Source organism: Lonchura striata, chromosome 6, assembly GCF_046129695.1.
Source record: "Lonchura striata isolate bLonStr1 chromosome 6, bLonStr1.mat, whole genome shotgun sequence".
Lineage (NCBI taxonomy): Eukaryota > Metazoa > Chordata > Aves > Passeriformes > Estrildidae > Lonchura > Lonchura striata.
Window position 1 is genome coordinate 60189119 of NC_134608.1, and position 24463 is coordinate 60213581.

General features: G+C 40.8%; 2 protein-coding genes and 1 long non-coding RNA gene across 3 annotated transcripts in view; 2 read left to right on the forward strand and 1 right to left on the reverse strand.

The window, feature by feature from the left end:
- The window catches only part of CCDC73 (coiled-coil domain containing 73), a 55757-nt gene extending 51837 nt beyond the window's left edge, over positions 1 to 3920 (forward strand). The window contains exons 18-19 of the mRNA XM_077784393.1: positions 790 to 923; positions 3617 to 3920. Coding sequence (XP_077640519.1) covers positions 790 to 923; positions 3617 to 3832 — 350 coding nt within the window. The 3' untranslated portion in view covers positions 3833 to 3920. The remainder of the gene's footprint in view (positions 1 to 789; positions 924 to 3616) is intronic.
- Positions 3921 to 3924: 4 nt separating this feature from the next.
- EIF3M (eukaryotic translation initiation factor 3 subunit M) lies at positions 3925 to 19139 on the reverse strand. The gene is made up of 11 exons (XM_021527607.3): positions 19007 to 19139; positions 17575 to 17707; positions 16511 to 16649; positions 16015 to 16138; positions 15479 to 15573; positions 11027 to 11110; positions 9638 to 9737; positions 9142 to 9223; positions 5964 to 6107; positions 5363 to 5423; positions 3925 to 4935 (listed from the first exon to the last, which is right to left on the reverse strand). The coding sequence occupies exons 1-11, from the start codon at positions 19046 to 19048 to the stop codon at positions 4815 to 4817; spliced, it is 1125 nt and encodes a 374-aa protein (XP_021383282.1). The 5' UTR covers positions 19049 to 19139; the 3' UTR covers positions 3925 to 4814.
- Positions 19140 to 20255: 1116 nt separating this feature from the next.
- On the forward strand, positions 20256 to 22646 carry LOC110469132 (uncharacterized). The gene is made up of 3 exons (XR_002465210.3): positions 20256 to 20478; positions 22013 to 22098; positions 22631 to 22646. It is a non-coding gene; the product is annotated as an uncharacterized LOC110469132 (long non-coding RNA).
- Positions 22647 to 24463: the final 1817 nt, after the last annotated feature.

Sequence of the window (24463 nt, forward strand, 5' to 3'; positions counted from 1 at the left end):
CAGCATTCTGAAATAATGGTTATATAACCATGAGGTAACATGTATTTTCATAGCAAAACAAGATTTTACGGTGGTAATGCAGTGATCCACAGGCATCTGTGTAGTGACAAAACAGTTCCTGTTTGCACTGTGAGGAACTGTGAAAGCATCCTTGTATTTTCAGCTTGCAAGGAACTTGATATTGATTGCAACAGAATTTACTGGTGCTGCATAAAGTCTCTGAAGGACTGGAGGTTTATACCTGGCTGTGACTAATCTACTCACCTGCCTTTCCTACCTTTAGTAGGGCTCACCACCTGAAACATCAGATAGAGCCATTAACACAAGAACTCCTTATTTAAAATGTTTTTGCTTGTCTGAAAAGCTTTGTATTCGTGTCTTCTTTTATTACAAGTCACCCTGGAATACCATGTTATAATGACATTAATTATGCATTTTATTACTGTTATCAGACAGTGAGTTTAAAGTAATAGCATTTGAAAAAATATATTCATTTAGAATATTTAGAATACATACACTTTCTATAAGTCACTTTTCTGTCATTAACTCAATATGTGAAAATGAGAGAAAACATTTTTAATCAAAATAGAAATATATCTCATCTTTAGAGAAAAAATAGATGAAGCATGTGAAAGAAAAAAATGAAGGGCAAAAGCCTGCAACAAAGATCCAGGGATTTAAAACAAAAATATTTGATTTTTTAGGATCAGATGTAAACCAGTTTAGTCATTCACAATTAGTGGCTGGAGACCAAATTGCAGTTGTTACCATTTCCTTTTTGTCAATCAGGTTCTAGCAGTTTGAACAGAGCTGCCAACACTCTGAATACCTCCAGTATCCACCGAGAGCCCCAGGGAGAGCCTAGTGAAGAATGGAATGCTACAGCAAAGGCTTTTTATGATTCTTCTTTTCCCACAGAACATGTAAGTCAATTAAAAATATTGCAGACCAGACCTCAATGAGCTAATTCCACAGATATTTGTACAACTGTACCCATCTGGATACTTTAAGGCTAAGTCAATCTCCGAAATAATATCAAAAGGGCAACAAGACACCATTTTTCTCAATTAAGGTTGATAGAAAACAGCAGGAAAAAGTCACAGCATATGAATCAAACAGATGCTAGCCAGTCTGTTTGGGAGGGGAGGAAGAGGCTAGTCTATTGTGTACCCTAATAAAAATCATCACCTACAGTAAAAGTAGAATTTTTTTAAAAAAAGGAAAATAGTAGTATATAAAAGTATAAAAACATTGTTTCCTCTATTACTTGATGAGACCATATCATTTAAAGGAATTTATGGAAGACTAAAAATTCAGCACATCTGTGATTTAGAGCCTATCCATTTAACACACACTGTAGTTATGTGATGCCCTGTTTAAAGTAATGTTACTTTGCAGGGTAACATCACACTAATATGTAAAAACCTGTTGTTTCCCAATGACTCATCACTGCATTTTCAGATCTGTGTTAGACTCTGTAAGCTTGAACAATTCTATCTGTTCTAAGAGAATTTGACTTAATATCGAATGTATCATTCAAAAGTGATACAGTAACTTACAGCTGCAGCTGACCTTTCCTTTTGAGGCGTTCTAGAGGGATTTCTCAGGTAGTTAGGGCTGTCTCCGGATGAGGTGTACAGGGGTTTCAAGGGACAGAGGTGGCTGACTTCAGCAGATAACCAGGTTTTGATGCCACCAGCATCCACATTCCCTGAAATTCACAAGACTGATGTTTTAAATTACTCGACTTTGCTAGCCTGTCTCTACTTGTGAATGACACCGAGGTGGATTTTTCACCAAACACAGTGGTGGTATTTACTGTGTGTCTCTTGCCTTTTCTCGGAGGTGGAACCAGGAGCTGAGTGAACTCCACTCTGTTACCTGCAACTGAAGCAAAGCTGTGTTTTTTTCATTACCTGGTTGTGGTTATGGCTGCTTTGTCACCTCCAAACAAAAGCTCCTGCTGTACTAGCTAAGAAAAAGCAGAGATGGACAAGAACAGTGCCTTGCTGGTTTCACCTTAGATTTTCCAAATCCTTAATCTACAAAATCTCAGCCTGCAATAATGCAGAGCACTCCGTCCTTTCCGTGCTGGTGTCATTCTAATACCTTCTGTTCTTAACTTTTTGTCATTTTAATGACCAAGATAAATAAACTGTTGGGAGATTAAAAATGGGCTCAACAGTCTTTTTTGCTTCCTACTTCATTTGCTTTGACTAACACGTATGATTGCAACTAGAGCAGACTTAAGCATTCTACAATTTGGGTAATCTCATTCAATCACAGTACTCTAAAAAGGGATAAAATTAACAAATGCCACAGGTGCACTTGTAATTCTAGTAAAAATGTTAACAACTGTTTTAAACATTAGTCTGTCCATGCTTAAGTACCACAGTAAGGATGAATAAGCACCTCCAGCTCAGTTTAAACATGCAATTTTCAGGTACAGGACAGGTTCAGCCCCACATGCTATTCCATAGAGATTTTGACTAGTGGCTTGCAGTGAAGTATGATCTGTTTGTTGCTGAGACCTTGGGGAAAAATGAGAGAATTAATAGGCTGAAACTTTTACTGCTTAAATGGAGCAGTTACTTCCTCACTGAAAGGGTGATGCCACTCATTATTGTCCTGAAGTGTCAGTATCTTCAGCTGCATTGCAGCAACAAATGTTGCATTGTTACAAATGCAATAATGAAAGATTTCCATTAATTTTATTGTTCATATTTAAAACTTGAAGAAATGCTCGTGTACTAGTGAAGGTAACCTTTAGCACAAAATTCATGTGCTAAAATAAAGGTAGGCCTGATAGACATAATGCCTTGGAGCTGGCTGGGGCACAGTTACCTAATATTAAAAAACTGATTGAGCAGAGGGGGAAGGTCTCCTCTTGTGATCCATGCAAGAGGAGTCCCCTAACACAGGAGCAGAGCCTGAGAGGTCACCTTGCAGCTCCCCTGCAGCATTGGCTCTGTGCTGCACCCTGCTCAGGCTGGTGCTGTGTGCTGCTCCCCCAAGAGTCACAAAATCCCAGATTACAGGTGGAGAACTCATCATTCAAATGCAGTGGTTTTGCTCATCAGGCAAAAACCTGTTTCCCTACTGTGTTGCCATCTGTCTTTGATTTGGCTAGATATGAGGTAGCTAACAGTAATATATCAAAGAGTAATTGAAACTATTATAAAAACAAAAAAATCTTTAACATAAAAAAGCCAACCTATTACAGACTGTGCACTACTGATGTTTGCTTTCTAATCTATACAGTGGAGATGGAGTTAACACTATAAACCTCATTATTTTGGGTTTTGTTAATCAAATGCTTGCATAGCAATAGAAATGTCAATTGCAATATTAAACTCTTTAATTAAGCTATTTATTTTGCTAATCTGCTTTCTAATACAACCTTAGCTTTTTAAAGTCACACTCTTGTACCAAGTCTTATGTTAAGTTTGGTTTATAAAAGTGTAATAGTCATTATCAAATTCTCTAAGTTAAATACAATGAAAACACTTCAAATTAAATGTGTTTTCTCCAGTTGTTTTGCTTAATGTTCAGCAAAATCCAACAATCTGAACCTTTGTATGTGAATTATCAACTGCTAAGATTTGTATTCTGTCAGGTTAAAAAAGGATTATCTTTACAGAACAAGCAGAACAAGCAGAAATCTTCTCACATGACAGTCAGTCCAGCAAGAAGTGACAAAGCACTCAAAGGTGAGGACAGCTGCTCTCTTCAGAACTCCGTTATACAAAACCAAATAGGAGGAATTGAGAAATTACTGAATTTGGAGAGACTTCATTCAGCAAGAAAGAGAAAATATGAAGAAGGCCAGTGAAGACAAGCACCAGGAGATAAGCATTCTTTAGGCATAGATAGATCACTTACCTAATCCAGATTTGTATAAGTATTCACACAAAATACGGTTTATTTGTGTAGTTTTATGTTTAATGTAACATGTTAACAGTTCTTCTGTTCCAAAATGTATACAATTCCTACCCCTAATGTTAGCTCTGCTTCTCCAGTTAAATTCAAGTTATTATTTGCTTTGCCAAAGTTTAAAAGTTCTTAAGTTAATGTTTTTATATATGTTTAGTAAAATTGAATAATTACTTAACAGTATCCTTCTCCTGCTCCTCAGAAGTTTTGGCTGAAATAGTTCAATTCATTTTCTCTGACAGACTGTTCACTCAGTTTTCAGGCAAAATCACCTCTAAACTGTTTCAGAATACAATGAGTTCTGCAAACATTTACAACTACTTCCAGCAGTTCTAAGCAGAAGAAGAACAGAAAAAGCTTCTGTTCACCTTTACTGCCAAATTGTTTAAATCTATCTGTTGTAGTTTCTGTATCAGTGAGGTCTCTCAACAATGAAGGATCAGTCAGGTATGATTACAGAGATAAGGCAGCAGATCTGGTTTTATGAAGCTTCACTTCTATTGGGTCGCATTTCTTCCCCCTTGGGTCTAAGGTAATTTTTCTCTTACTTTAAAAATACTTGTACTATTATTTTTCTGACCTCCCTCCCTTCCTCCCCACACCTCTTGCAAAGAAAGACCTCCATACTGTAAAATGAACAAAAGAAACATAACCAATATTGTCAGTTTCCTGTTGCTGATTATATAAGAAAATCAACAGAAGACCTTTTCCAATGTTAGTTTTATTGCCTCTTTTTTTTTTTTTTTTTTTGGTGTGGCAATTTAAAATATTTAGCTTTTTTAAGCCAATTGCATACATTTTTTGGAAACAGTCACAAATTATCAAAGTTTTGAATAAAGTTCATCTATAGCAATATCACCAGGTCAAAAAAAAATAAAATCTTATGTGTCTGAGAGACTGAGGAGACTGTTTTTCACTTGATTCAGATTTTGTTTCCAGGTGTTTAGAGTGTCATACAATTGCTGCCACTGCTGCTTTCCAAAAGTCCGATGTGTGCTGTGACTGGAGAAGTAAAACAAAATTGGGAGAAGGTTACTAGAGATGTCACACTCGCCTAATCATTCTTCTACAGCATTACTTTATTCTCATAAGTAAATAGGAAAATTCCGATTTTCTCTCTAGAATGTGCTGCACTTCACCAGTTGAGAGAATTCTGTAGCCTTCCCAAATATTTAAAGCAACAACAGTCATTAGTATTCTTGTCACTAGTAGGTCATTAAATGAAATGTCCTGGAAAGTAGGACTCTTTCATTAAATAAGCTAATCACATTCAGTGTGAGCTTTAATAAAATTATGATAAATAGCAACTATTTAACTACCAGCAACTGATATGAACAATACCTTGCTTCTAGTTAGAACAGTCTACAAACGTAAGTGAAATAATTAGAACACACGAAGTTCCGCAAAATGCCATGCAGAACTGTCTTACCTGACAATGACTTTCCTCTGTGTCTGATCTATTTTGCAGTACACCATCTTTGTTTTTACAGCTGCAAAAAAACAATGCTGTTTTGAGCAACATTTTTATGATAATGCAAAGGCATTAAACTGCACAAAAATGGTTCAAAATGAGATCAATACAAACATAAGAACTCAGCAGTTCTCTTAACCTGTTTTGCTGTTGGTTTTAATGGCCTAGTAGGCAGAAAAGCAAAATGATGTAACAAGATGGTCACACATGAATCCTATTGTTTGGTGCCAATCTATTAAAACAATATCCTGCACAGATTTTATGAACTTCTCTCCCCTACAAACACTTCCTGTTTTAATGACAGCAAACAAAACCAGATGATAAATTAAATCTGCAAACAATTTATTAGTCCTGTAAAGAATTACATGAGACACAGTTTCTGTCACTGAGACTGGTTAAAACACAACAGTTGGGCCTTTCTTTAAACATGAAGTTGTGCAGCTTTAACTTGTAAAAAGCACAGGAATCAAAATTAATATTGTTCTTAAAATTTAACATTAGATTAGAAGACTAAAAAGGTCTTGTTCGTGAGCACTGTGTGCAGAACCACAGTTCTTACCATCAATGACAAATGCTTCCACATCATCAGCCCCGATCTGGAGTTCCTGCTGCATTGTGTCAAATGAGATTTCTTTATTCTCTACAGCCATTCCCATGAAAGTAAGGAGCCTCATCTTGGCCATATTGTGTTCGTGCAACAAGCCTGAGGAAAAGTGTTGATAGTTTAATTAATGATTTAATTGTAATTTGTACAGATAATTTGCTTTTTGTGTTAAATTTAAAATTATTGAAAGCATATATAGTAAAAATATTTCACTTTGAAATATCTTCTACTTTTCTTTATCAACTTTTTTTTTGAGGCAAAATATCAAATCCTGCATCTGCCTCGTCTTTTGCTAAAATAGCAAGTTTCATTGTGAGTTCATCAGGATCTGTTGTTTTTAGCAAAAATGTATTATCTACAAGTTTTGGGTTTTGAGCAGTAAAGACATCACCTAAACAAAATCTGAAGTGGTAAGAGTACAAGTGAATTTCTCAGTTGCATCACCTGGAAGAACAGCAGTGCAACAAAATGGAGAATCCATGGCTGGTTATGCCAAGAATCCTATTAGTGCCTCACCACTCATTCTCCTGAGGTTTCTGGAAAATAAACCTCTCACAGTGATGGTTCCCTAACATTATGGTGCCAGAAAAAGCATTTTGCTACTGAATCTGTTTGTCCACAGCAAAAAAGGCATAATGAGGCTCATGTAAGCATCCAGTGTGGCTCAGAAAAGTGCTGTTGAAAACCAGCAGAACGGATGCTGAGGTCAGGTTACATCTTTTACATGACTGCATAAATGCCAACACAAGGAACTGAGCCAAGGCCTTGTATGTCTAAATCAGAGACCATTTTCCTGGAAAAACACCTAGGTCAACCAATTTAAGTCACTGAGATGAAACAAGGCATCTCTTAATCCAAAGTCCATGAGGTACCAATTAAGATCAGATTGAAGTTTCTTAAAAATGAGCATCACTCTTTTTGTTCTAGAATGACATTATAAACATTCCCATAGCTTCAGTAAATATGTAACTTTGGAATTTATAACACCCATACACTAGCAGGGAAGCACATTAGTGCAGGACATCATGTTGTGTTAATTAGCTGTAATTATGATGCAGGTTCCCTATTTGGCACCGATTCAATAAAAACGAGATCACCATAATTCATACGAATGAGGAGCACCAGCAACTATACCTAACTGGGTTTAATGGAACTCTACAAGCATCAAAAAATCAATTAGCACACATTAACCCTAATTAACAAATGCAAATGAGATGCTGATTAACTTTGCAAAGAAGACTGCTGATAATACCAGATTAACTGTGGCCATGTTAGGGCGATGCAGTTGACACAGATAATGCTACTGCTGGCCTAAGTTGTCAGCATTAATAAAACAACAAATTGTAACAAACTGATGTTGCCTGTAGGAGCCTGCACTGCTCAGCTTTCCTGGGTCAGCTCTGACTGGTCCTGGTCCAGGCATAGTTACAACTACAGCCCATGCTCTACTGCCACTGGAATCTTATTCTAAACAACTTTTAAAACAAAGGTATTTTGGCAAGTTATTAAAAAAAAAAAATCTCTAAAGCATGATTTAAAAAATCTCATTTTTGGAACAGAATTTTTGAATGCCTCATCTAATAACTGCATTGTTGTCTAGAGCAAACTATCCTTGTTTCTCAAAGCCATGGCTGAGCCACTCAGTTCCCAGAATTTCCATCTGTGCTCCCTCCAAGTCTTTGCTTGTCCATTGCTCAAAGACACAGAAAGTTTCTGAGAACACCACAGAGAAATCAGCATAAGTGGAAGGTAAGACTGTCTTTCTAAACAGTTGCACAGGTATGTAAGGATTTTACTAAGATTATATGAATCTTAGATATATTGAAACTTCACACACTGAATTAATTCATGGAGGGAAGCAGAGACACTGGGAGGCAAGGCAAAAGAAACCACAACTGAATATAATACAATTATTGCTACAGAGATGTGTAATTGAGCTTCCATAAATTTATTCAAACATTGATGTAACAACAATTTCAGCAAATACTTCTGTCGATGAGTACCTAAACCCACTTTCCTCTGAGAAAGAAAAGCATAAGATGTCTGTATAACTGATGTTCATATACATGTGACTAAAGATACACTTACTCTATACACACATTTACAAGCTACCAAAAACTTGCTGCTGATTTTTTCCACCAAATAATCCCATTGGTATTTCCATCATTTTAATACCCGAAGTACCACCATTTTAAAGCTCTGAGGGCAATTACTCTAAGAATTGTATCACACTCCATTAAACAAAATAATGCATGTGTTAAAAAGCTGCACTAAACTCTGTTTTAGCAAAACTGTGGCTTTCCTCAAATGCATCCAAGGCACTGTTTAACTGTCATTTGAAAATCAAAGTTATAAAAAAAATATTGTATTTTTATGGAAACATTTATTCATTACCAATATGTCAAAACCTTAATGCAGTCATAAAAAAATCTGCATCATTGAGCAATTTCTGCATTGTCACTGACCCCTGTCCTAAAAAGCTGGAATATAAAAAACGTAATTTTAATGCATGCAATAGCTTATGAACCAGTGCTCCTTTGAAACAGTCAATTACACATCAACGGGGGAGTGTCAAAGTGTTAATTACTACTCCTTTTTTCCACAGTGTGTAAATAAAGAGGGTGCTGACATTAACATTCCATCACATTGCTTCATGTGATGAAACAAATTAACTGGGACAGACTGTGGCTTGCTGGGTCTAATGCATCAGCACAGACAGACACACACACACAATTTGCATGCTTTATCTTGCTTCTCAGTATTTGCTGCTACGAAGTTATTCATCATTAAAAAAATTGGAGATTTATACAAGCTGGTGGTTTCCTCAATGCAGTTTTGATCTCTGGTCTAGCCTGGAGTATGAATGTGGTAAAGCTTTCAGGGGGAGAGTTCTAAGAGAAAAAAAACAGTGGGTAAAACCACAGTTCTTTTCCAAAGCCATAAACCAGCTTGGTTTCAAAGAACAAACCACAGTTAATGGCCCACTCACCATCTACAAGAGGTTATCATTAGCAAACTTTACTCTGTTTCTAAATTTCCTTGCTTCAATACATGGATTCAAACTGATTTATTCTGTGGCTTCCATACCTTAAACTATGTTAATAGTCAGGAATGCAATGATCTGAAAACTTACCCAGGGAGTCAATGAAGTCTTTGTTGTTCTGATAAAACTTGACATAGGACGCTAGTTTAGCACTTACAAAAATTGTCAAAAGCTAGAAGATGGAAAACAAACATGAGAACAGTTCAAATATTATCTTGGTTTCCCTCTTTGCAGGCTGGACAGATATGGATAGAAACTATGGGTGTTCAACAGAAAAATAGGTGTTAAGAGCTGAAATTCTGTCTTCTGTCAATAGATTTGGGCAGTCTGTGCTGAACTTACTTCCTTTCCCCAGACTTAAGATTTGCTACAGAACTTAAGTGAGGACAGGACTTGTAACTGATTTTCTGAAACTTTCAAAGGGAAATATTTCACATCTAATTATAATTTTAAGGACTGTAAAAGAAATAGCACATTGCAGCTCAGGATTACTGACACAGATAACCATTCTAATGGATTTCAAAAGACACATTAAAACAAAGCAGTCTACTGTCATCAAACCATCTTAAAAAAAGAAGTTACTTACATCATGAATAAGTTCTCCTTCCAAAAATTTGACTGGTTTTAAGGCAAGAAGATGATCAAAGAGAAAGGTATTTGGATCCTTCAATGCTCGTACAATACATCTGATGAGAAAAGGAAAATGCTCACTTTCAAAGCAATACACATCTTTATGACTAAGAGCAACTCAATTTGTTGTTTCTTGCTTTCTACAAAACACTCAGGGGTCTTCAATTATTATAAGTAACATATGTCACGCTCCAATTTTAAACTTAATTTTACAGATGGAAAAACCAAGGAATAGGAAGCATGAAGTAATCTGTCCAGTATTCCAAATGAAATGTGCCAGTTGTGAAACCACAGATCACTCTACAGTTTCCATCTGTGCATTTACTTCCAGCACAGCCTTTGTTCCTCGAGGTATTTTTACTGTGCTTCTAAAATTTCATTGAATTAAGTTGTTTTGGAAGATTTAATTAGACTTGAGTATGTGACACAAAACAGAGAAAACCCCAACACCAAACAAGGGGTTTGATGCAAGGCCCAGATTTCTCAGTTGCAGCTCCAGACTAGAAACAGAAGTGAAGATAAAAGTTTTTCTCAGCAGCACATCAGAAGCCTTGGCTCACTCTGCCACACCAGTACACCAGGAGAACCCAAGCTCTGCACAGACACAGCCCTGGGCACACGAGTTCTCTCAGAGGGAACAGGCTGCAGCTTGCTGTAGGGGAGTCAGTGAAGCTCCCACTTATGCACAGACACTAATTTTCCAAAGGAGTCATCCTGATTGTCCTCCACGGTTAAGTATAAACAACTCCCTTGAGAATTACTGGTAGTGTACATCTGGCAGAACTTAAAGAACTAATTCCTAAGTTAGAACATGCATTTACTCATTTTGGCCAGTGGGGAAAATGCACTGTTATGAATCAATTTAGTCCCAGCTTGTTCAACAGTAAGCTTATTTCTGTGCAGTTCACATCCTTTTGTACTTACACATAGAGAAGACAGCAACAATATTTTTTCAAGAGAAAGTGTTATTTGAAAAAAATGCTCACAGTCAGATAATAAGACAAAGGCAAAAAGTAAAACAAGCTGAAATAAAGGATTCCAGCAGAGGAATAAAGGATTTTGAGTGCACAGCTGATGTAGAGAAGTCCTTACCCAAGGCTGATCTGTGTCAGCAGTGAGCAGGAACACTCCTGTGCACTTGCACACTGGAATAAACCTGGCTGTGCCTACAACCAGACCTACAGCAGACTGCAGAGACAAATTCTTGACTGAGTCAGCAGTGCTACAGAAGAGGCCAGGCAGAGCCCTTGGCCTGCCAGGCCACTCAATACTCTTAACAGTAAGGGGATCAAAATAATTTGGCAATTGAGGAAAAGTTACTTTTAAGGAAACTGGGACGTCTTACCTGTGAGCATCAACTCTAGCCTGGGAAGCATTGTCCTCTGTGTAACTTCCCAATAGCTCCACCATTACTTTTGCTGCAGTGTCACTATAGAAAAAAAATAAAGCTACCTCAGGATTTCTGAAAAACTTGTTCAAACAAGACACTCAAATATTTAACAATTGCATTATGATGTTATAGGTCAAATTAAACCACACTTGAAAAAGATGTAGATGACCCATTTTAATTCTAGTGGAGAGAACAAATCAGCTGGATGTATTCTTTCAATTCTTGTTCTACAAAATGTTTATCTTCACCCTTCATTTCATTCTCTTAAACTGATTAATTACCTGCTGGTTGTGGAAAAAGCTTTCTGAGCTAGGAACAGCTTTATATGGTTCACTAGAATGCTCCTCTTGTGCACATCTGGATTTAATCATTGTGCAGTAAGTAGCACTGCAAAGTTTATTTCAAATGTAAAATGTCATCTCTTAAAGAATATTTATGGTCAGGAAAATGACTGTATAAAAGCTGCTCTCTTCTTTCACAGATTCTCTCTTCAAATATTCTGAGTGAGAGCTGCTCATTTTATTGGTGAAATCAGGCAGCCAGCAATGAGACTGGCTGAGGCTGCTGTGAAGCTTCCAGCACTGCTCTGACAAGACAGCTTTTAGACAAACAACTCCTTCTCAGAAAGCTGAGCAAACCTACAGCCTTGTCCACCCAAATGATCTTGTAAACAACACCAATACTATTGCAATGCAGCTCTAAGATCGTTACTAATAGATTTTAATAGATTTTGATTTTGATCGTTACTGATAGATTTTAATAGATTTTGATTTATTTTCACTTCACAGTTTTACCACCAACAAGGCCAGCAACCCCTGATGCTTGCTGCAAAATTTATAACAAATTATCCCACGTGGTCTAAAAGCACACACAATTTTCCCTAAAACACTGGGAGAATACAGTTTCAATCTGCCTTAGTGACTTAGGCCAATGGCATAAACTGCACAGGGAGGAACAAACCAACACCACATGCCCAGTATGCTCTGTGCTGTGACAGAGCTTTAATCCATACAGCACCACAGGGCTGAAGGGTTTTTGCAGTACAATAACAGTGTCTTTAAATGGGTATTTATTTGAAATCTCACCACATCACTGCTTGACAGCCACTCTATATGGTGAAGTTTGTTCTCAGAGGATTTACCAGATCTGAGAGATGTGCAGCACAAATATTAAGACATCATGGGCAACACCCAGTATTGTATATAATCTGGATATACATTTGTCCCCAGGCAGGGGCATTTTCTATAGATCCCAGCATTCCAGAACCATGTTCAGAAATATAAGCTTTAATGAAACATTTATTTTAAAACTCCAGCATTAAAGAGGTCAGCTTATGTTTTGCCCTGGTAACCAATATTGATGTAGATGAACTGACAGTTCTGTATCAGTGAAAAAAAATTAACTTAGGCAGCTTTATAAATAAGAGAAGTATCTGCAGGTAAATCAGTCTGTGACTGACTATGATTTTAGCACTGGTGAAATCTTACCAAAATCAGATGTTCTAGGAGACAAAGGACCAGTTTAATCCAGGAATGGCAATATACAGGTATCAAAGCTCATGTACTGTTCAACCTAATACACAACTCCTTTTTTAATGAAAGCTCTTAAGCAGTTGTTTTTGTGCACTTCAGACCTGTATTACAGTTCTGGCACTTTTGCTCTTCTAATATTTCCACTAGCAGCAAAAATTGAAAACTATCACTTGACTAATTTCAAACAGTACTTTCAATTCCTGGCCTTTTTTTTTTTTTCTTTATTCCTTGCCTATTTTTAAGTGGGGAAGGAGTGGAACTTTTCACTTGCATTTCTAGGAAACAACAAGACAATTACTCCCAAACTTTGTGTGCTAAATTCTTGTGAACCTCAGCAAGTATGGCAGCCTTTATATTCCATATTCTACTCAGTGTCAGATTACTGCTGTAAATTAGGCTGTTTCAAGCACACATACAGATCACTATTTTACAACAGCTTGTTGTTGTCTCACCTAAGGTGCAAATGTGAACATTTTTTCTAGCAAAACAGCCTGAACAAGTGCTCTTGGCTCCACTTGCCAGTCTAGATGCATAACTTGACAAAAAGCCAGTGAGAGCTGAAATCGAGTCCCTCTATATTACATGATATTAAACTGAACTAAAATGAAATGAAACAATTGCTCTGCAGGTGCCTGACATGCTGAGCTTTTTGCTACAAAGCCAGACTTGCCAGACCTGTTTGAATTTAACCTGGGCAGGGCCAAAGCTGCTGAATCCTGCCAGCAGAGACCAGCTTTAAACTGCATCAAGGTGGCTGGAAAAGGTTTGATAAAACAAACTTTCACTTGTCACCACAGGAAAAGGGACATCACACAACCTCTGTACATCTACTTTTTAGGAGTTACCAATCTATTAACTCCAACACTGGAAATCCACTGGGAGAAAGTCTATTAGCTACAGAAAACCATCTCTTCTGCCACACTGACCAAGTTAAAACAGAAATCAAGCAAACAAAAGAATTCAATTATCTTTAACAGTCTAGTTCTTTTCCTTTGATGATAAGTCAACAACAGTAACTGAGGTATGATTTTTATCCCGTGCTTTTCAGTTCCCACTTATCTTCCCATACTGCTAGATAGAGCAACATTCCTGAGTGCTACAGCTGGAATGCTGCTGTGAGTTTCCCATACTATTGCAAACACTGCCCACTGATCCAGGAGAGTGAACCAGGTCAAAGGTGCCAGGGTCACTTCTTGTTTTCTTTTCTGGAGAGAAGTGCAAGTGCTCTGAAACACTGCTCTGCTCAGTGAACATCTTGGACTCCAAGTGCAGGAGTCAACTCTTACAGGTTTCTGGAAGGTTTTATTGGCTGTCTTAAAAAATCATCTGTGGTTAGTGAGCAAAAACCATTTAGTAGCAAAGTTACTGGTAGCCCTAGTGCAAACAAAACCTAGAAGTTTAATCCACTGATTTGACAGCAAGACTAGCTAAAAATAGCTGCATATTAGGTTTGGGAATTAAACTAGTTAAAGCCTCACAATAAATCAACAGCATGGGAAGTGAGGAAGAGCAGGAATGTTATCAGTGGAGTATTTCTGAAACAAGGTAAGCACTAAGCCATGGAAAAGATATGTGGAAAAGCCATGGAAAAGACTAACATTTCTGAATTTATTTTGACCATCTGAAATCTCCCATACAGAACTATTGATGCAAAAGCACTTGAGTGTTACAAACAGGAATTCCCAGTAATGTAGCTCTCAGAGTAACTACTGTGAGGATTAATCATCCCTAAATTGAGGTTATGATCCTACTAGCTGATGCAGCATTTCCAGGCTACAATTTCAGCAGGACAGAATAAGCCAAGTGTCCTGACAGAAGGAACTCTTCTCCACCTGTGACAGCTTCACACTTGCCTTTTTAAACCCCCAGCAAGGTCATGTCCCCAGGCCAAGCCCCTGTGCAGTCACACAAATGCCCACACCAGCACAAACACACACAGGTACTGGCAGCTGGAGGAACAGGAACAGAGGGTACAGGACAGAACTTCCTTTTGCAGCAGTGCAAGGTTATGCAAATGCTGAAAATGGAAGTGGAGTCCTGGTAGCACCCTGGGTCAGCAGTGGAGGGGGCTTGATGCTGCCTCACTATGAAAATCAAAGAAGCCTTGAAAAAGTAACTCAGAAAACAGAATGGAACATCCCCATCCCAAACTGCAGGGACAGGTTAAGTAGGTCTGAGCTGTCATGGAACTACACCCTGAACCAGTGGACAGCAGCCCATCACTGCAGCCCTGGCCAGGGCAGTCAATCCACTGTATCTTTCTGTAAGATAAACTGATGACAGCTCTCAGTTATGACATGCATTAGTTTACAGGCACCATGCACACTGGATTACTCTACATGCCAGAAGACAGTGGTCTGCCAAGTTTGTTAGATCAAAGATGCTTCTAATGATCCAGGATAATAATTCAAAGTGGCCAAGCAGGTATTCTGTGGACATTAATTTCCATGACGAGTGGAAAGCTCTGTCCTGAAGGTAATGTTTACATAAAAAGACTGATTCTGTTAGCCATGATTGATAAATCTTCCCACATCATTAAGTAAGAGATAGCACTACCATGCACTAAAATGTCAAAAGTGCAATTAAATAATAAACTTGGCATTATGCTACAATGCACTAAGATTATTTATAGAAAGGAATAATGTTGTTTTGGGAGTCTGTGGGTTTGCAGCTAATTCACTACTAACTTTAATATTATTGGGAACACTGGTTTAATACAAGAGGGCTTAAAATATTTAAAAAAAACCACAGAAGTATATTTGGATTGAATAATGGGTACAGATTAATTTTACAAGTCCTTTGAGAAATACTTTCCCTACAGATCACCTACAGTACATCAAAATACAGAGTTATCTAGTATGTATGACTTTTGTACCTTTTCTTGCAGTCTACTAGGACATCATAGAGCAGTCTCAGGAGAGTGTGCTTTTTCTCTGTAGCCAGATTCCAGTCAGAAATCCATTTTCGGACCTAGGTATAGTACGAATGAAAAATAAGCATTCAGGAAAAGATTAAAATAGCACTACCAATACTTTTCATTTTCTCCCAAGCAGAAAATAATTCAAAATATCTTGCACAGAGATTTCTCTTTTAGGTCTTCTGATTCTCATGTTCCCATTGCCCCTTGTCCTTTCACTATTTGCCCACGTCAAAAGTCGCTCTCCCTTTTTAATGAGCCCCCTTGAAAGTACTGCAATAAGGGCATCCTGGAGCCTTCTCTTCTCCAGGCTGAACAATCCCAAAGCTCTCAGCCTTCCCTCACAGGAGAGGTATTGCTTCTCTCTAATCATCTTCATGCCAATTTCTCTAGGCTCTGGCAATTTGTAAAAGATGGACTGTATCAGCTCTGAGTAATGTTTAGGTGCAACACGGTTCATACAAAGGCCACAACTTGAAGGGTCACTTAATTACCTGATCTAGTTCAGTTGGAATGTACTGGATGGCACCACAGGACGAGGCCACTTTGAGAAGGCTGCAGTACACTGTGTACCTCACAGGAGTGTTCTTGTCCATGCCATGGAAGAGATTGCTCAGGCTAAACCACAAACAACCGACAACGGAGTTACAGAGCTTTCAAAAAACATTACTGCAATGCATGTCAATGTTTTTTTAAGACACATGCTGGTAAAAAGCATCTGGCAGCACCTTACATCCGTGAATTGTAAGTTTCCAGTTTTGTAATCATTTTCAGCAAAGCTGAAAACTATACATATTAATTTTATTCTGCAATAACCAAGGAAAAAAAATAGAAGTACCAATATTTTATGACAGTGAAAAGAAGGTAAAAATAGAGTGCTTCCTGCAACAGCCCACACTCTGATCTGAAGACATACAAGATAATCCTTCCTCTTCAGAGGCACAATTTGCCAAATCACCACTGTCTGACTTAGCCCTGTACGAAACTTACAGCTGCAGTCTAAGAGATGGGCGCTCTCCTTCCCGAAACTTTACTAACTTCTCACACAGATTTTCAATCAGTGCTTCTTGTTTGTCAGGTTCCAGGATAAGGAGCAGAGAGACAACGCTGTTCATCACACTCTCCACATCTGCATAAACCAAAACATACAGCTGTTTGAAACTGCAAGCAGCAATCAGTAGTTACCTTGTGCTGGATATACTTTTGATAATAGTAATCCATATTTTTGATATGAATTACCACTTGGCATGAGTCAGAATTGTAAAAGAAAGAAAATGCCAAGATACACAGCTGGATATTATTCAGAATGTACCATAACCTGGCTTAGGTGGCCTTATACCGTGTAAGACAAGAATGACCGTTCTAAGGTCAACACAGAACATGGTATTTGATATCACACTTACTCTGAATTCTCTGTTTACACTGAGGAGAAACCAGAGAAACTCTAGGTTCCACACAGTGGCTTCCTCCTGCACATCCAGGAAACTGCCCACAGTTCTACAGTGAGAACAGTAACACCTAGTGCTCAAGCACAGTAAAACATTTCACCAGGACCAAGAGGGACACCCAGACCAAGGGAAAATGTCCTCAAGAACAATGAAGTGTATTACAAACCCTCCCCGGCTCCTGTTTTAAGTGTAGTGTTCCATCCTTTCCAAACAGAACCACACCAGTTTTGTGTTTTCTTTTCAGTCTGCCCAATTATCAGTCAACAAAGAAAAAGAACAAAATTCATTATATATGGAAAACATTATCTATTCCCCAAAATGACACCTGAGCATCAAAAACTCTAATTTACATACAAGTCTCTACACCCTCATTACAAGCAGAGTCTAGCTCAGCTTCTGACTTCTTCAAAGAGTGCTAGATGTTTGGAGAAAGGAGGGGCTGAGTACACATGCAAATATTCCACGGCAGTGATGGAAATGTATCCTTCCAGTTTTATTAGAATGCACACCTTGTGTTTTAATGCTACACATCTCTAAATTCTGACAGCTGTTAATGTTTGAAACAGACAGTGATAAATCGCAAAACCAAGACTTAGAGATGCAAACCTTTGTCATCCTCTTTCAGGCACACATCACACACTTCAATAATCTGTGCCAAGTCCACATGAAGTCCGCCTTCAGCGTTTTCTTCAGAGATTTCTGCTCCTTTGGATTTCAGGTAAGCTCGCAGTTCTGCAGCCTTAAAAAAGAGAAAGACAGCACACACTAAACAAAACAGTTGTTTTGTGAATAACAAAGTCAAAGCAATTAAATTTCTTACAGATTTTTGTTCTGCCAGAAGCTGAACCTGCTGTTCTGCCAGTGACTGAACAGGTCACAGAGCTGTTGGGCTTCCTCACAACGTCAATGTGTCACTCACAAATGTATTCTGCACTGCAGGCCTAACAAATTTTTGTGACAAAGACACTTTCTTACAAAGTTTTACTCCCTCTGCAAATGTCAGACAAACATTAAAACCATTTAGTTGCTTCTTCACCAGAAAAGAAAAAAGGTATAAGCAAAGCCACTTTAGAGAGAGCAGAAGTTTGTCTTCACAACTTCACAACAACAGCTTCTACAGAACGGCTTGGGTTGGAAGGAACTTTACAGATCTTGTTCCACACCTCTGCCATGGGCAAGGAACGTTCCACTAAACCAGGCTGCCCAAAGTCCTACTCAACCCAGCCTTATAATGTCATGTGCTGCCTTACTCTGCTAGGAATTAAACCTACACCAAGAAAATACCTGTATGCAACAGGCCTATTCATTATAATTCAGGACTTCACCAGCAGAACCATAACCCTTCAGAAACAATTTGAGGAAATACAACTTTTGGTATAGAGAACTTCTGACCAGGAGGCTGCTGTGACATTTACATCTCGTTCAGTGTCAAATCATTTTGGAACCAGAAGAAAAAGCCCTGGGACAAACTGCTGAACTGAGGATGTTTCACACCAGCTACTTGTCGGGGCTGTGCTAGGCACTATAGCAAGTGAAAACTGGGCTGGTGGCTGGTAACCGTGTGTGAATTTCTTGCAAGTTTTCAATGTGTACACGCACATATTGTGCATACGTAAACATGTATGGGCACATGCATACTTCAACGACACTGCGAACAAGCAGCCGCCAAAGGCACAACAAAGCAGCAGCTCGCAGACAGAACTCCCACTTTTCGTGCCTGCAGTACCGAGAATTCCAGAAAACCCAAGTAATGCACATATGTGAACCCGCTTTCTTCTCCTAACTAAAAAGCAGGGCTGAGGAGCGATGAAAACGAAGTGCCGGAGAGGCGGAACACTGAAGAGGGAACTGCAAACACCGGCTTATCTTTCAGCCATTATGTTCAAGTTTCTCTAATCGTCTGCTCGGTCTCTGTAGGGAACAGCCCGGAGGGGTTCGCGGAGCGCATGCCGGGGTAGGTCCGGCCGGGGCCGCCGCCCCCGGCACGGCTCGGCCCAGCCCTCCAGCCCGGGGCCGATCGCTCCCCGGGGCCGCTGACCTGATCCTCCTCGGTGATGTCGATGAAGGCCGGGACGCTCATGGCTCCGAGCACGCCGCGCTCCGGAAAGGCGGAACGGCTTCCGCCGCCGCGCCAGGCCGCGCCGCTTCCGCTTCCCGCGCCGAGCGGGCGGGCCCGCGCGCCGGCAGCCCTGCGCCCGCCCCGCCCGGCTCGGCCCGGCCCGGCTCGGCTCGGCCCGGCCCGGCTCGGCTCGGCCCGGCTCGGCTCGGCTCGGCTCGGCTCGGCTCGGCTCGGCTCGGCGCGACCGCCCCGCCCCGGCTCGGCTCGGCTCGGCGCGACCGCCCCGCCCCGCCCGCCTCGGCTCGGCTCGGCTCGGCTCTGCCCGACCGCCCCGCCCCGCCCGCCTCGGCTCGGCTCGGCTCTGCCCGACCGCCCCGCCCCGCCCGCCTCGGCTCGGCTCGGCTCGGCTCGGCTCCGCCCGACCGCCCCGCCCCGCCCGGCTCGGCTCGGCTCGGCTCAGCTCGGCGCGACCGCCCCGCCCCGCCCCGCCCCGCCCCTCCCGGCTGGGCTCGGCTCGGCTCAGCTCGGCTCCGCCCGACCGCCCCGCCCCGCCCGGCTCGGCTCGGCTCGGCTCGGCTCCGCCCGACCGCCCCGCCCCGCCCCGCCCGGCTCCGCCCGCCCAGCACGGTGCTGCCCGGCTGAGTCCTGCGCGGCGCGGCTCTGAGCGGCACGGCCCTGCCCACCGCCGGGCGCGGCCGCGGGCGCGGCACCGACACCCGTCCGCACCCACACCCGCCCAAACACACACACACGCACACGCACACGCACACACACACACACACACACACACACACACACACTCACACCCACCCACACACCCCCTCACCCCCTCCACCCGCGCACCCACACCCATCCACACCCACACACACCCACACACACCCACACACACACACCCACACACACCCATACACACCCACACCCACCCACACCCACCCACACACCCCCCACACCCCCACCCACACACTCACACCCACCCACACACCCCCTCACCCCCCCCACCCGCACCCACACACACCCACACACACACACACACACACACACCCACACACACCCACACACACCCACACACACACACACACACCCATACACACACACACCCACACACACCCACAGCCCTTCCTTTCTCCGCACTTAAAAGCCGCAGCGCTTCCTGCCCAGCGCTTTTTCCCGGAGCAGGTTAGCCGGCAGCCTTGGAGCGGGTGTGTCGGGAGTGGGGCGCGGTGGCACAAGGACAGCGTCCTGCCCATGGGGGCTGGCACCTTTCCTTGGATTGAGCAGCGCGCTCCCGGCCCACGGAGAAGGGAGCAGCCCTCGCTCGGTGTCACCGCTGTGTTCCACGCGTCCTCTGCTCCAGAAGTTTCCCGGTCAGCTTTGGCAGACCACCAGGAATGCAGGGTGACTTTCCCTGTGCTCAAAACCTAAAATGAAAGCCAAGAAAAATCATAGAGTAGGTAAGGTTGAAAAGATCTCTGAAATTACCAAGTGCAACCAGTAACACAGTTATTGAAGACTGCTGCACCCAAACCTTATTTTATAAATCTGACCAAATCATAACTAAATTAAATTATTGAGCCTAATAACTAGAACAGGATTTTGAACACTGGGTTCTGCGTTTTACAGCACTGAGCACAATGAAACTGATAAAGGCCCATACTTTATTAAGTGCCTTTATTAAATGTCATGACTCTGCTTAGTTTTCATCATCTAAATGCTTGTGTAACTTCTAAATAATGCTTCAACTTTTAATTTTTCCATCATATGAATCCTGCCTAATTCGTTTATTCTACTTTAGGCAGTATTTAAAAAATATTATCCCTATTGTACCTGGTTTATTATCTTTTAGCTAGAATATTTTAATACTCTCTGATTGATAGTCTTACCAGTATGTTGTATTTCATGAGGTCAGCATCCTGGAAGTTATAGGTCTCTCCTTTGTGTGTCTGATCCCAAAGGGGATCTGATTTTCAGAGAATGAGTGTGTGAGCATTTTTAAAATGTAGGTGGCTTTCCTCTAGTACTGGTTAACAGAGTCCTGTGACAGTAAATGTAACTGGGATCCATCACCCTGGGGGATAGGGCTACAACATGCATTAAATTTTCACACATCTCTAGGAGACATTCCAGGTGCTAAAGCACGTGCCTGCTGCCAGTTTACATTCTGGAATATTGTGCATGCTTGCAAACTGCAATGAGTGTCCCCTAGATCCCATGCTGTGTCTGAAATAAATTCCTCTGCAAATGCCTAAGCTACCTCAGGGTGTGTAAATGGCCCAAGGCACACAGGGAGCTCCCAAGCCCAGTGTCTATTTTTACTTAGGCAGTGCACCTAGGTGGAGGTGTGCCATGTACTTTTCTGAATATATGAAAATAAAATAACCACGGATCACATCGAGGAGACAGGACATGACTCCAAAGAGCTCTGCTGAAATATCCACATCTGGTCTGTTGCATGATACTTTATTTGTCCCAGAAGAATTAAGATGATAGATGATAGCTGGGGTTTGAACTTGTGCATCAGGAAGGCCACTTTGAATACAAAGGGGGCAGTATGTGTTTTGTGAACTACCGATGCAAAGAGGCTGTAGCGGAGGAATGGCTTTCAGTGTCACTGGAATTACGGCATTTCTGTGGAAACGAGGCCGTTGTTTACAGTCCTGTGTGCAGTTGGTGAAGCCGGCTCGCAAACGGGGTGTGGTGGGGTTGTGGCAGGGGAGGCAGAGGTCCCTGCGGAGGCTGCCCCCACCGGGGCTCCCAGCGCTCCCAGTCCGGGCAGCCTCGGCCCCAGTGCCTTGCTCTGCAGGGAGGGCTGCGACCCCAGGAGCAGGAGCCAGAGGAGGTCACTACGCCTGCCTGGCGTGTGTGAAGCTGTGTGTGTGTCTGTGGAACGTGGGGAACATCTTACCACCCGAGCAAGACTTAACTGCTGAAGAAAAAGAGGAATTTTGGCCGGTACTCACTGTAAATTGCTTTGTTTTGTTTCTGTAGGCAAACCAGAGAGGAGGAGTCTGAAGAGGTGACATTCTGTCCTGTGTGCTTTGAACGTGGTGACTGAAGAAAACAAAGTCCTTCAGGTGACACATCTTAAAAAGTTGGTGGGGGTTTTTTTTTGGTTTATTTTTTTGTTTGTTTGTTTTTGTTTTATGGGGTCTTTGAAACCAGCAGACAGCTTTTGAAAATAAAGGGTTTAGCGTTAGATTCTGGAAGCTGATACTCTTTTGTTAAAGGCATTGATGAAAAAGATCTTCTCCAATACAGAAAGGAATCGCAGACCCTGTGATGGCATAATTATTCCTCTCCAGAATCCCTCTTATTTATTTATTATTTTTTAATGTATAGTTTATTTATGGGTTATTTATGGGTTATTTATTTATTTATTTATTCATATGGTTCTCTCTGTAGGAGAGATGAAAAATACAGAAGGAAGTGGAGACCCTGTGATGGCATAATTATTCCTCTCAAGAATCCCTCTTGTTTATTTATTTATGTATTAATTCATTATATATGTATAGTTTATTTATAGTCTGTTTATGCATTTATTCATTATTTATGTATTTATAGTTTACTTATCTATGTATTTATTTCTTTATATGGTTCTCTCTGTAGGAGAGGTGAGAGCTGCGCTGTGTCTCTGGAAGGCCGTGTGATGCTGAGCAGCCGCTGGGAATTGCCCTTTTCCCGTCGCTGCGGTCGGGTTTGTACTGAGTGCCCTCTGGAGGTCTTGGACACGCAGCGACCCGAGCGAGTCCCGGCTACGCCGCTGTGCCGGAGCTCTTCAGGACTCCTCGCTTCAAAGGTTCTCCCTCTTTTTTTTTTTTTTTTTCCCCTCTCCTTTGGGAGAGATATTCTAGCCGACCTAAACGAGCAGAACACAGCTAAATCAGCTTTTAGTTTGAGTCAGAATTACAGCATATGAGTTACTCAGAAAAGGTAAAAAAAAAAAATTAAAACTTCATCTGAATTGCCAGACAGCCAAACAAAATCTGTTTCATATTTAGGAGCTTTGATTAGCTTTATCAATATATCAAAGTGTGCTTCCTACTTATATTTTTGTTTTCTCCCTAGTTCTCGTTGGGGCTAAAGGGAAACTGCTAAAATACCCTTTGAGCCTCTTCTTGCAAGATATGTCAGAGATCTCAGGGGAAGCGTGTTATCCTTATTTTTCCAGCCAAGTTCTGTAGCCAGAGGAACTCTGGATAGCTTCAGTAACTATAGTAACTTTTGGGTGCTCATCTGGTTTTCTTGTAATCTGTAAATTCTCCACTTTTGTCCACTTATTCCCCTAAGTGTATCAGTTAAAATAAATAGGTGCAGTTGCCCGGACCAGCATGCTATCTTCATTCAAGATATGTATGAAAAAATCTGACTTGAAGAAGCAAAATTCAATATTGCATTATTATTAATAATATTTGGTTCTAACATGGAGTTTTGCCTCTAAAGAACATTTAGAAATTTTTTTTGGACTCTTGATACGCTTACTTTGCTGCTAGTGTAGCAGGTGTTTTTCTTAACCATTTTGAAGGAGAAATCCTAAGTTTAGAGGAAATGAGCATTCAATTATTTAAATTTCCTGAGCTTAGAGGAAGAACACTTTGCCAAACAATGCCTCTTCACTTCAAAACCTCTCCCCATAAATTATGTTAGGGGATCTTATTAAAAGTCTTTAAAAATTTCCTATTAAAAATGGTTGATTGCAGTCCAGACCATCACAGCTTTTGTGCTTTCAGTGAAATACCACAGCTGTCGCAAAGAAATATATTGTGAGACAAAAGGTTTTGTTTCCTTAGCCATAAATTATTTCTGTGATATCTGAAGTAAGATAAAACTTTCACTTATGTTTGAGTGAAGGAAGATTCCAGTGATAACTTGTTCAAAATCTATAAAAAGAATATAAGAATGTAGATCTAGATAGCAAATTAGAATCAGACTTCCTTTTTGTTTGAGGAAAGCAATTATTTCTGAAGCCAGTGAAGATTATAACCAGGGATAATAGCATAACTTTGCAAAGCACTGTGCCTTTATCTCAGTAGAACCTGAAGTTTAGGCTTTCAAGTCTGACCTTTGAGAACTCTACAACAGAAACCTTTAGTGTTGGGCAGTTTTTAAACCAAAGTTAAACAATAGGAAGTAATCTGTTTACTAACTGTACTATATCATATTATGCTATAACTATAATACATTACATTAGATTGCAATAAAACAAATAAACAGACCTCTTTTTATATTTAAAGAAGCATCAAACAAGTCAGGTTTGACCATATTTGTTTTTCTATTAGCAAATTATTTTTTTTGCTGTGAGATTCTGCAGTAACCTACAGGGAACAGGCTGTGAAGTATTTGCTGTCAGGACTGAATTCTGTGTTCACCCTGTCGAGGAGTAGGAGCATATTCCAGGTATGACCTGTGAAGGTAATGAAAATATGAAGTTAGAGCATATAT

What these genes read in the sequence shown, in the direction of transcription:
- EIF3M (XM_021527607.3), bottom strand. Translation starts at nt 19,048, where the DNA reads ATGAGCGTCCCGGCCTTCATCGACATCACCGAGGAGGATCAG. An exon ending in CCATCTCTTAGACTGCAGCT is followed by an intron (nt 16,139 to 16,510) that starts GTAAGTTTCGTA and finishes TTTGTGGTTTAG; the next exon opens with CCTGAGCAATCTCTTCCATG. An exon ending in GCTAGAGTTGATGCTCACAG is followed by an intron (nt 9,738 to 11,026) that starts GTAAGACGTCCC and finishes TTTTCTCATCAG; the next exon opens with ATGTATTGTACGAGCATTGA.